Source organism: Lynx canadensis, chromosome A2, assembly GCF_007474595.2.
Source record: "Lynx canadensis isolate LIC74 chromosome A2, mLynCan4.pri.v2, whole genome shotgun sequence".
In the NCBI taxonomy this organism is placed as follows: domain Eukaryota; kingdom Metazoa; phylum Chordata; class Mammalia; order Carnivora; family Felidae; genus Lynx; species Lynx canadensis.
The window spans coordinates 108,688,980-108,701,067 of record NC_044304.2 but is presented as its reverse complement, the minus strand read 5'-3'; the positions used below and the strand labels follow the sequence as shown (position 1 = coordinate 108,701,067).

The 12,088-nt window shown below is 36.1% G+C and overlaps 1 protein-coding gene across 1 annotated transcript in view; it reads left to right on the top strand.

Annotated features, from left to right (window-relative positions):
• CRPPA (CDP-L-ribitol pyrophosphorylase A) overlaps window positions 1–12,088 on the top strand; it is a 322,296-nt gene that overhangs the window by 137,166 nt on the left and 173,042 nt on the right. Inside the window, exon 6 of the mRNA XM_030308046.1 lies at window positions 3,992–4,086. Coding sequence (XP_030163906.1) covers window positions 3,992–4,086 — 95 coding nt within the window. The remainder of the gene's footprint in view (window positions 1–3,991; window positions 4,087–12,088) is intronic.

The following is a 12,088-nucleotide window of genomic DNA, read 5'->3' as shown; positions in this document are numbered from 1 at the left end:
CAAGCCCTACATGGGGCTCTGAGCTAACAATGTGGACCTGCTTCAGATTCTCTCTTTCCCTCTCTGTCTGCCCCTTTTCCACTTGCACACATGCGTGCGCACTGTCTTACAGTAAATGAGTAAACTCAAAAATATAATATTAGTAATAAAGTTGACAGGTCAGGTATGAGCTAAATTTAACTGCATTATTTTTCTAATTTATCTTTAGGCCTGTTTAAGGGAGAGAACAAAGACTACATTCTTGTGGTATATTTTTCATGATTCTGGGAAACAAAATGATTTTATGGTTTTCCCTCATTCTATTGTTGTGTTTATTTTAATGTCTAAAATTTCTAAGAATCGCTTTATTAATAGTTAGAACAACAGATTAACAACTCTAAAGGCCCCTGTTTTTGTTGATTTCATTATTAACCTCAGAGAAGTTGTTAAATTGTTTGCTTTGAGAAATAGTAAGTATTAATTATATTATGTTTGGAAAGAATTTTCTCCTTCATGAAAAAATGAATTTTAAATGTACATTTTTTTTTTCTGAGTTGGGGGTACTGGAGTAACTGGCATTGAGGAGGTTCAATCTATTGGAGCCCTGCTTCCATAGCTGCATTCTTCACCATTTTGAGCCTCCACCTGCATGGTCCGAGTGCAGTCATTGCTATTGTCTTTTGTTGGTAAAGATCTTACATACATTAGTATTCCCAGTTAGGATTGTCAGTGTGTGTGGGATTATCAGTAGAAACCACATGAGATGCTTCAACCTAGATCTAACGGATTAACCAAGATAAGAATGATCAGAATGTATCCACTTTAGTTATAAAGAAGTTCAGGGAGGGACACCTGTGTGGCTCAGTCTGTTAAGTGTTGCACTCTTGATCTCTGCCCAGGTCACTATCTCACAGTTTCATGAGTTTGAGCCCTGTATCAGGCTCTGTTCTGACAGTGTGGAATCTTGTGATTTTTTTCTCTCCCTCTCTGCCCCTCCCGCACTAGCACTGTCTCTGTCTCAAAAAACAAACAGACAAACAAACAAACAAAAAAAACTTACAAAGTGCAGGGTTGAAAACACAGGACTGTTACTTAAGATGTGGTTTTTATTATACATAATTACTGCTTTTTTGGGTGTAACTTTGAAATTTGAAAAGGATTAGTGGGACAAAATTGAAATGGATTTTTTTAACCAAACTGAAATAATTAAGACCATAGAGACCAGGGGCCATTTGTAGTTACAGATGGGTCGTATCTTGAGTAGACAAAACTAATTTTAATTTATATTTTTGTTGGATCCATGTAACCACGGAAGTGACAATTATTATGTGAACAATTATTAGGGATTTACTTGGACCAGACACTCTATGTAACTTTAGGTATATTAAATCCTCATTTAATCCTCATTAAAATGTCATAATGTTAGATCTTTTATCCCATGTTTCCTTCATTTCTCGTATATTTATAAATTCTGTGTAGAAAGTTTGTCATTTCTACATAGAAACTGATTTTTAGTCTTTGCATATTTCAGACATGTAAAGTATTGATAAAGCATGAATATACTATTTATAGAATTTTTTTGGATATTGGATTCCTGTAGCATTTAAAAAAATTGCACATTGCTCATTAACTTAACAAACATTATTAAATGCCCAAGAAGTGCCTTATATCTATAATTTATGAACACTGTGTGGTTTTTTTTTTTCTTAGATTGCCTTTATAATACTGGCCAAGAAACGGCTAAACTGTAAACTCTAGTGAGCCATGAAGATCAGAGTAGGTGGATGGATTTGGGTTTTTTTTAAACAGTTTGACGCTAGCAATCTCAAAGGGAATTGAATAACAATTCTCAGCATGCTCCAATTGCTACAATATGGAGTAGATTAGAGAAAACTGCAGAATTATCCCAAAAGGATTATATTCAAAAAGAGTTATACCATTTTGGGGGAATTAATCAGCTATCATAGACAATTAGCTTTTTGTTTTTTGTTTTTTTCCGAAGTGAAAACTTATATAAACTCCACATTATAGAAAATCAAGGCAATGAACAAGCAGAGGTTTTCAACGTGACTAAACATCTGAATCAGTTTTGGAGCTTCAAAAAAAATACAGGCAAGAATCTTGTTGGGTGGGTTTTAAAAGTATGTATTTGAAAACTACAAAAGCCAAACAAAACCTACTCAGAATTGATTCTGATGTGCAACCAAAGTTGAGAACCATTGAATTGGGGGAACTGATGAAGATTTAACCTGGTCTAGACTGTGAATGCCACTGGACAGGTAGAGAATTTTATATGACTAGGAAAAGGACATATTGGTATGGACAATTGACAGTATAAAGAAAATGGTCAATCTGGCACAGATTACTCTGGAGTATAAATCCCTGGGAATTACAAGGCGTAAACAGACAGTATAGAAATCGACATGATAGAAGATTCACCTTATTTATTGTTATATTGCCTTGAATCTAGGTTCTCGTATTTTTTTTTTTCGTTGATCTTCGGTAAATAGGTGATTTTTTTTAATCCAGCTTTATTGAGATATAAAAGACATATAACATCATGCAAGTTTTGGGTGTGCAATGTAATGATTTGATGTATGTATATATTGTGCAGTGATTACCACAATAAGGTTAATATATTCGTTACATCCAATAGTTAAATTTTTTTTAAAAGATGAATTTTAAGATCTCCTACTATATACATACATATGCAACACACACATATTCATGTATTTTTTTATTGTATCTTAATGTGTTTTTGGGGGGCAGAATATTTTTTATTTCAAACAAAAGATGAAAGAATAGTACATATAACTTTCATTCTGTCTTTTGCCTAGGTATACCATTTGCCCATTTTTTTACATTATCTCCCCTTTGTAAAGCCTCAGCAAGAGTGATCATGAAAAAGTTAGTTCATTTCTGTGAATTCAGGTTTCTGGTGTCTATTATATAGATTCATAATAATATTGTTTGCAGGGCCATCATGAACATTGGTAATAATAGAACATAGAGCTCTTGCACCATACAATATTCTTGATAGATGTGAGGTAGTTAGTAAAGGGAGTACTATTAATTGGTGCTTTTCTTAATATTTTAAATGTCTGTTGTCCCCAGCTGTGCTTGGAAAAATGATTAACTATTACTAGATTAACGTTTATATATATCATGTTATATAAAGTTGTTCCTTGAAGAAGCAGCTGGGTTAAATGTTAAACTAATTTGATTTAGAATTCTTATTTAAAATTAAGCCTTTGTAAAAGTTTTTGACATAATACCATGCATTGTCTTCTTAATTGGCAGCAATATAGCTATTTCTTAGTATTATAGACCTAGCTAGTGTAGAGTAGGATTATGTATCTTTTGAGAGAGTGCATCCAAGGTTTACAAAGGTGAGCGTGATTATGTCATATGAATTGTGTTTTTAAAATGGATCATGTTGAAGACACTTAACAAATTTGAAGAAAATTAGTTTGGCTATTATATTCACTTGTAACAGTTAAACAGGCAAGAACTTAATTGTATTGAATTGACTGAATTAAGACGAACGCCAAGGACACTTCTGTGCTCATCCAGGACACTAGGTGGCACAGTGAGTTGCACACAGAAGGTACTTTCTAGCCTGAAGTGGGGGATCTGCATGAGATGGGATTTTATCAGATTTTAGGGGACTCTTTATAAACAGAGAAGGAATGAACTGTCAGGCAAATAGCTGTTACCTTCAGTTAGTCCTTTTTAGATATATCCTATGATGTCTTATTTCTGTTGATTATACAATGTCCTGGATAGCCACTTACACAGCAATGAATCCCTATCTTTATTGACTTGGGTGATAAAGAGTGGAGGATTTATCAGTGTGGATTCCAAGTGACTTCACTGGCCTGCAGGTAAAAGCTTTGTAGTTTGACAGTTACAAACAACAGGTTAATCCAGGTTTTAGCATACTAGGGCTTTGTTCCATTTTCTCTTAGAAACTTACTTTTTTTTCTTTTTCTTTTTTTTTTTTTTATCTCAGAAAGAATTTCACAGCACATATGCCTGGTTATGGACACAAAAGATGAGAATCATGTAGGTCATCGTCTTGAAGAAGTACTAAAAGACGAATTAAATGTAAGTATTCAAAGATTGAGTTTCATGATCTCAAAGACTTGAGTTCATTTTATACCTCTTTTTTTGAGCTGATGAACTTGCTAGTTAAATTCATATCTAATTGGGCTAAGGAAATGAAAGTAGTAATTAAATGTGAGGGCCATAGAAATTATTTGTAAGTTTTACCACTAATGACTTCAATTATTTATTTCTATGACAACTTTGTGTCTTGAAATGTTTTGACAGAATGATTTTATTTAACTGTAAGTAACTTCCCTGTTTCTGTTAAAACGTATACCACCTATCAAAGTTTATGGTGAACATGTGATAACTTGTTAACAATATACATGATCAAGTTCTATTTAAAAGCTGAAGGAAAAAGTTGATTTTAGGTAGCTAATTTTATTACAATAGCATAGTTAGAAGAGGAATGAGCTCTGTTAGGACTGTCTGTACTCAGATGGCAGCTTTATTGCTTAATTTCCTTATCTTAAATTGAAAATGTTAATAATATCTACTTTGTGAAATTATCAAGAAGGTTGAATATAATAACTTAAAAGTTTGAATTTAAAGTTTAAATAAATTTAAAGTACTTACAAAAGCATCTGGCTTGTAATAAGTTTTTGGTGAAAATGAGCTATAATAATTAAACTTTCAATGATGAGACAGATACCTATTAAGTAGTAAATACTACTGGTTTCCCAAAATTTAGTCCTGAATTAGGTACACGAACTGTTAAGAACACAGATCCCTGGAATATGTAAAAACTGAGTGAACCGTACACTGGGATTAGTTCTGGAATCCAAATTTTTAACAAGCTCCCCCAGGTGGTATTAATGACAATCAGTGACAAATTCTACCAGTAGTGTTTGCAGCAACGACCCAAAGCTGAAAAAAAAAAAAAAAAAAAAAAGATTACCATTTCCACTGTTTCTTAGGTGGAAAGGTCACTATAATCCAGTCTTCTAAATTGCTTCTATCCATTGACTTTCTGGGGATTTTCCCCCCATCTTTGAAAATTTTAGCACTTTGCTCTCTGCTTTCTGTCTCAAGTTCACTTGTTAAGAATCTGTTCCTGGAGAGCCTTGGTGGTTCAGTGAGTTGAGTCTGACTCTTGATTTCAGCACAGGTCATGATCTCACTGTCCTGGGATGGAGCTCCAAGTTGGGCTCTCCATTGGTGTGGAGCCTGCTTGAGATTCTCTCTCTCCCTCTTCCTTAGCCCCTCCCCAGCTTGAGTGTGAGCGCGCGCTCACTCTCTCACGCTCTTTCTCTTAAAAAAAAAAAAAAATCCTAAACTATAGATAACTTTCCACTGTCTAACCCACTGAAGCGCCCTTTTGCCTCAAAAATAGTCTTTTACTCTTGGGTAATCTCATTTATTCTTTTTCCAATCAATGCAGAAGCCACTGAGGTGGGACCTTGAGAGAATTTTTTTTTTCAACATAATACTTAATTTTTTTTAAATTTACGTACAAATTAGCACATAGTGCAACAATGATTTCAGGGATAGATTCCCTAATGCCCCTTACCCATTTAGCCCATCCCCCCACAACCCCTCCAGTAACCCTCTGTTTGTTCTCCATATTTGAGTCTTTTATGCTTTGTCCCCCTCCCTGTTTTTATATTATTTTTGTTTCCCTTCCCTTATGTTCATCTGTTTTGTCTCTTAAAGTCCTCATATGAGTGAAGTCATATGATATTTGTCTTTTTCTGACTAATTTCACTTAGCATGATACCCTCCTGTTCCATCCATGTAGTTGCAAATGGCAAGATTTATTCTTTTTTGATTGCCGAGTAATACTCCATTGTATATATATACCACATCTTCTTTATCCATTCATCTGTCGATGAACATACGGGCTCTTTCCATACTTTGGCTATTGTAGATAATGCTGCTATAAACATTCGGGTGCATGTGTCCCTTCAAAACAGCATACCTGTAAATACCTAGTAGTGCAATTGCTGGGTCGTAGGGTAGTTCTATTTTTATTTTTTGAGGAGCCTCCACACTGTTTTCCAGAGTGGCTACACCAGCTTGCATTCCCACCAGCAGTGCAAAAGAGATCCTCTTTCTCTGCATCCTCACCAACATCTGTTGTTGCCTGAGTTGTTCACGTCAGCCATTCTGATAGGTGTCAGGTGGCATCTCATGGTGGTTTTGATTTGTATTTCCCTGATGATGAGTGATGTTGAGCATTTTGTCATGTGTCGGTTGGCCATCTGGATGTCTTCTTTGCAGAAGTGTCTATTCATGTCTTTTGCCCATTTCTTCACTGGATTATTTGTTTTTTTGGTGTTGAGTTTGATAAGTTCCTCATAGATTTTGGATACTAACCCTTTATCTGATATGTCATTTGCAAATATCTTCTCCCATTCCTTCGGTTGCCTTTTAGTTTTGCTGATTGTTTCCTTCGCTGTGCAGAAGCTTTTTATTTTGATGAGGTCCCAGTAGTTCATTTTTGGTTTTGTTTCCCTGGCCTCTGGAGATGTGGTGAGTAAAAAGTTGCTGCAGCCAAGATCAAAGAGGTTTTTGCCTGCTTTCTCCTCGAGGGTTTTGATGGCTTACTGTCTTACGTTTAGGTCTTTTATCCATTTTGAGTTTATTTTTGTGTATGGTGTAAGAAAGTGGTCCAGGTTCATTCTTCTGCATGTCGCTGTCCCGTTTTCCCAGCACCACTTGCTGAAGAGACTGTCTTTATTCCATTGGATATTCCTTCCTGTTTTGTCAAAGATTAGTTTGCCATACATTTGTGGGTCCATTTCTGGGTTCTCTATTCTGTTCCATTGATCTGAGAGTCTGTTCTTGTACCAGTACCATACTTTCTTGATGATTACAGCTTTGTAGTATAGCTTGAAGTCCAGGATTGTGATGCCTCCAGCTTCGGTTTTCTTTTTCAAGATTGCTTTGGCTATTCAGGGTCTTCTCTGGTTCCATACAAATTGTAGGATTATTTGTTCTAGCTCCGTGAAGAATGCTGGTGTTATTTTGATAGGGATTGCATTGAATATGTAGATCGCTTTGGGTAGTATCAACATTTTAACAATATTGTTCTTCCTATCCAGGAGCATGGAATCTTTTTCCATTTCTTTATGTCTTCTTCAATTTTTGTCATAAGCTTTCTATAGTTTTCAGCGTATAAATCTCACCTCTTTGCTTAGATTTATTCCTAGGTGTTTTATGGTTTTTGGTGCAACTGTAAATGGGACCGATGCCTTGATTTCTGTCTCTGTTGCTTCATTGTTGGTGTGACCCTGAGAGAATATTGTTGGAACTCTGGCCATTCTTCAAGTCTGAGTTGACAGAGCTGGGTTTTTATACTCTTGTTGAGTACCCAGCTATAGTGACACAGAATATAACAGCTGGGTACTCAACAAGAGTATAAAAACCCAGCTCTGTCAACTCATACTTGAAGAATAGCCAGAGTTCCAACAATATTCTCTCAAAATCTCTCTCACACCAACAATGAAGCAGCAGAGAGAGAAATCAAGGAATTGGTCCCATTTATTTATTTATTACAGTTTATTCATTACAGTTGCACCAAAAACCATAAAACACCTAGGAATATATCTAAGCAAGTCACAGTTAATGCAGTATTCTGTTAATAGAGTATTTTTTTGTTGCTTCTTTTTCTGTTCATGTTTAGTGATAAAACGGCATGAGATGTGGGGATACACACAGTGGTTCATTACTGGTCTTGTGTGATTGATTCATCACTGTGACCTCTCAAGACCTTACCCCTCTCATTTTCAGTGACCTTGATTTACCTATCTGTTGGACCCTGTCTGGATATTGCCGTCATCTTCACTGGGCTGAAAAATAAGTACTAAGGCTATTTCTTAACCTCTGATCACAGATTTTGTCATTCCATAACTTTTACAAAATGCATTCCTGTGCATTTTTGAATTTTATAGGGAGCTCTAGGTCCCCTATATTGTCCCTTTTGGCTACATTTTATCTTATACCCTTCTTTGCCTCGTTCACATACTGTGTTCTATCACTTCAGTGGATCATGGATCTTCTACTGATAGCCTCAATTCCCTGTTCTTTGGAATTCGCCCCCTTGGTTAAAGCTGTATCCATGTATTAGTCTAACTTTCACCTTTCTTAGCCTTGACTCAAACAATACTGCTGGAGGAAATTATACAGTAGTTCAGATTGTTGCCATTAAAAAAAAATACTGGTCTCCATCTGCAGTGGACACAGAATGTTTTAGAGCAAACATACCATGATTGCATAGTGAGCTCCCATCCTCCTCAGTGAATATTTTAGACCTCCAGCACTTCTCTCAAATGCCAAACCCAGGGTTTCTTAACCTCAGCACTGTTGGCATTTTGAGCTGGATAATTCTTTATTAGAGCTGTCTTGTGAATTGTACACTATTTAGAAGCATCCTTGGTCTGTACCACTGGATGTCCCTAGTTATCTCCAGATATTACTATCATTCCCAGCTCCTGATTGTAGCAACCAAAATATCTGCATTTATATAGTAAATGGTGCCTGGATGGGGACAAAATCCCCCTTTAGTTGAGAAATGTTGGTCTAATTCTACTATATTGACCCCTATTCTTAGTTATATTGAAATTGTCTCCAGCTTCAGAGCATAATTTTATACTCTCACATGGGAACTCCTTATCGTGCTGGCACCAAACTTCCGCAGAGTGTTCAATCTGTAGTCATGCTCTTACTAAGACTGTATTCTCTTCTGAGCTCTGGTTCCCCTCCCTCCACCCTCCCCACTGCCATCAACATTCCACCATATTCAAGTTCCTTCCATTAATGGAAACAAAGCAAAAAAAAAAAAAAAAAAAAAAATCCTCTCAACTCAGGTTACCTGAAGCTGTCCTTATTTAGAGTAATGTAACTTCTCATTCCTTCATATATTATAGCCTCATTTCCAGTCCCACCTTCTGAAGGAACTACTCTCAGCGAGGTCCTCGATGACCCTTTGAGCAATCCACAATACCTCATCAGTCCTTACCCTGATTTACTGCAGCATTTGACCCTCTTGTCTAATACTTTCTTCTACAAGGAATCTCATCCTATTTTGTAAAATCTTGTTTTTTTGAACATCCTTTTTTTTGTTTTGTTTTGTTTTCTTTGTGGCTTCCTCTTAATTTTGTTTATAGGATACTGTTTATAATTTCTGGTTCCTGTACATAGGTGAGTGGTTTTCTCTGGAAAAACTATGCCGATGCTTCATATATCCTCTAATTGTTAGGGACAAAATCAGTCTCTGACCCTGTGTTTAATTGATCACTATCCTGTGTTTTAGAGATATAAATTCAATTAGAAGTCTCCCAGACTCTCAAGTTTGAATATTAGTAATATTTCACATTTCACAAATTGTTCCAATTTTCCTTCATCTGACCTGTGTATATTTTTCCTAGATCCCTAAACCTGGTATAATTTTTCACCCATTCTCTATCTCATCCCTGAAGCAAATAAAGTTCTGAAACACTTTCATTTTACCTCATTATCTCTCAACTGTGTTGTATTTGTCAACCCTGTCGCTATCCTATGTACCCCAGCTCTTGTCTGGATTATCACACAGTCTACTAACTGATATCCTGCCTCCAGTCTTGATTCTGTCACATCTATTCTTGGTATGGCTGTTAGATGCATTTTTAGAACTCCTACGCCTTACCATGTTACTCTCCACTCAAAACTGTTGCTTGATTTGCCTTTGCTCCTAAATTAATGTAAAAATTCCTTGCCAATCTTATAAGATCTCTCATGTTACTAATGATGCTATTAAAGACGACAGACACAGCAACAATAATAATAAACATTTTTCAGCACCTATTTTATGTTAGGTACCATAGCATATGTTGTTAATAACCTTCTGAAATAGGTAGTATTATTTTTATTTTCCAGATGAGACAATTGAGGCACAGGGGCATGCCTAAATTGTCCTTATTAACATTGCCATGAAGTAGCAAAGCAGGAACATGGAGATAAATATGGATTTATGTGATACCAAAGTCTATCCTCTTAAAGTAGTACCCTTGCTTCTCCATATTGCTCACTATTCAGGCTAGCTCTACTTTGAGTTTCTCAAATTGGATAGCACTTTCCTACCTCTTCACTCTTTGTCCCCAATAGTGTTTCCCCAGGGAGCTTTTCCTGCTCACTATTTTTTTACAGTCTGGTTTACATACTCTTTTGTTGTATTCTCCAGGGTGCTATCTGAACTAATTTGAAGTCTTCCCAGAGCTTAGTGCAGTCTTGAGTCTAGGAGGAGATTTATTGAATGTTAAATAAACAAATGGATAAATGATCATGACTTGTTATCACTAAGTTGAACATTGTATTACGTATTGTACTGTGCTTTCTGCATAACTGATTACCCCCAATTTAGTGACTTAAAATAATGAGCATTCATTATCTCACAGTTTCTGTGAGATCTGAGTGTAGGCACAGCACAGCCAGTAGACTTTGGTTCAGGGTTTCAATTTGGTTGTAGTCAAGCTGTTTTCTGTAGGCTGAGGCCATGGAAATGGATCTGCTCCCAAGCTTACTCAAGTAGTTGCTGGTGGGCCTTAATCCTTTGCCATGTGGACTTCTCCACAGAGCTGCCTCACAACATGCTATTCAGAATTGAAGGCAAAGTCTTTTTGTAAATTGATCTTACAAGAATATCCCCTCACTTCTGTCCTCTTGCCTTCTTTTGAAGGAAGTAAGTATATCCAACCCACACTCCAGAGGAGGTGAATATACAAGATGGTGAATATTGAGAGGTAGGGTGATTGTTAGTGGGCCTCTCTTATTTTTTTAAGATGTTTGTTTTGAGAGAGAGTGAGTATGCAAGTAGATACACGCTTGAGTGGGGGATGGGCACAGAGAGGGAGAGAACGAATCCCAAGCAGGCTTTTTTGCTGTCACTGTGGAGCCTGTCATGAGGCTCAATCTCATGACTGAGATCATGACTTGATCCAAAATTGAGTCAGATGCTCAACCAACTGAGCTACCCAGATGCCCCAGTGGACCTCTCTTAGAAGTTGCTTGCTACAAACATATATTCATCATGAAGTTGAAAAAAAAAAAAATACCCAGTAACGTGTCCCATCTAGCTTCTTGTGGTATGTGAAGCAGTACTGTATATAAGTCTGAGTCTTCTCTATTAGAAATTTGCCTTATGTTACGTAAAATTTCCTCATTGAAATCATTATCCAGCCAAACTATAATTCCTTGGTTAAATAAATGGAGGCACAATCTATTTGACATGAAAAGTAGGGATTAGTACTTGAGTTCATCACATATTCTATATGACTCACACCAGAGTTAATCAGAAACATCTGAATAGTTGTCAAATCAACGACAGACAAAAGGAGCTAACTAGCCTAAACCAAAAGCCTCAGGATGTACTCTGAGCAGGAATGACTGTAATCTCCTGAATTAAATGCAGTTCTTTCCATATAAACCAGTCTAACAAATTTTCAAACTCCAACAGAGAAAAGAGTCAATGACTAATTTGTTGAGAATTTTATGTTGATTAGGCCATAGTATAACCCTAGGTAACCTATTGTATAATCTGATAAAACATACTAAATATTGAATTAATCTTAGAAGAAATGAGCCTTCAAAAGAGAGACATAATGGTCTTAACATATTGTTCACAGCTTCAGAAATAGTTCCTGAGCTTCTACTCATCTTCTTTTCTATATATTTTTTCTTTTCCTGTGCTCCTCCCTCTCTCTGTCACTTTTGATGATAGAAATTTTCAATCACATACCTAAAAAGAGACAATACTATTAAGAATTCTCACGTACCTATTACCTAGCTTCACAATGACCAACTCATGGCCAGTATTGTTTTCTCTATACTCATTTATCCCCAGATTATTTTAAAGAAGATCTCAGCTATCCTGTCATTTCATCTGTAAATATCTCAGTATGTACCTGTATAAAAAAAGTTTATTTTTTAAGCTATTATTATAATACAATAACCACACTCCAAAATATCCTTAATTGTGCCATAATATCATCAAATGTCCATCAGTTATTAACTTTCTCCAATTCTC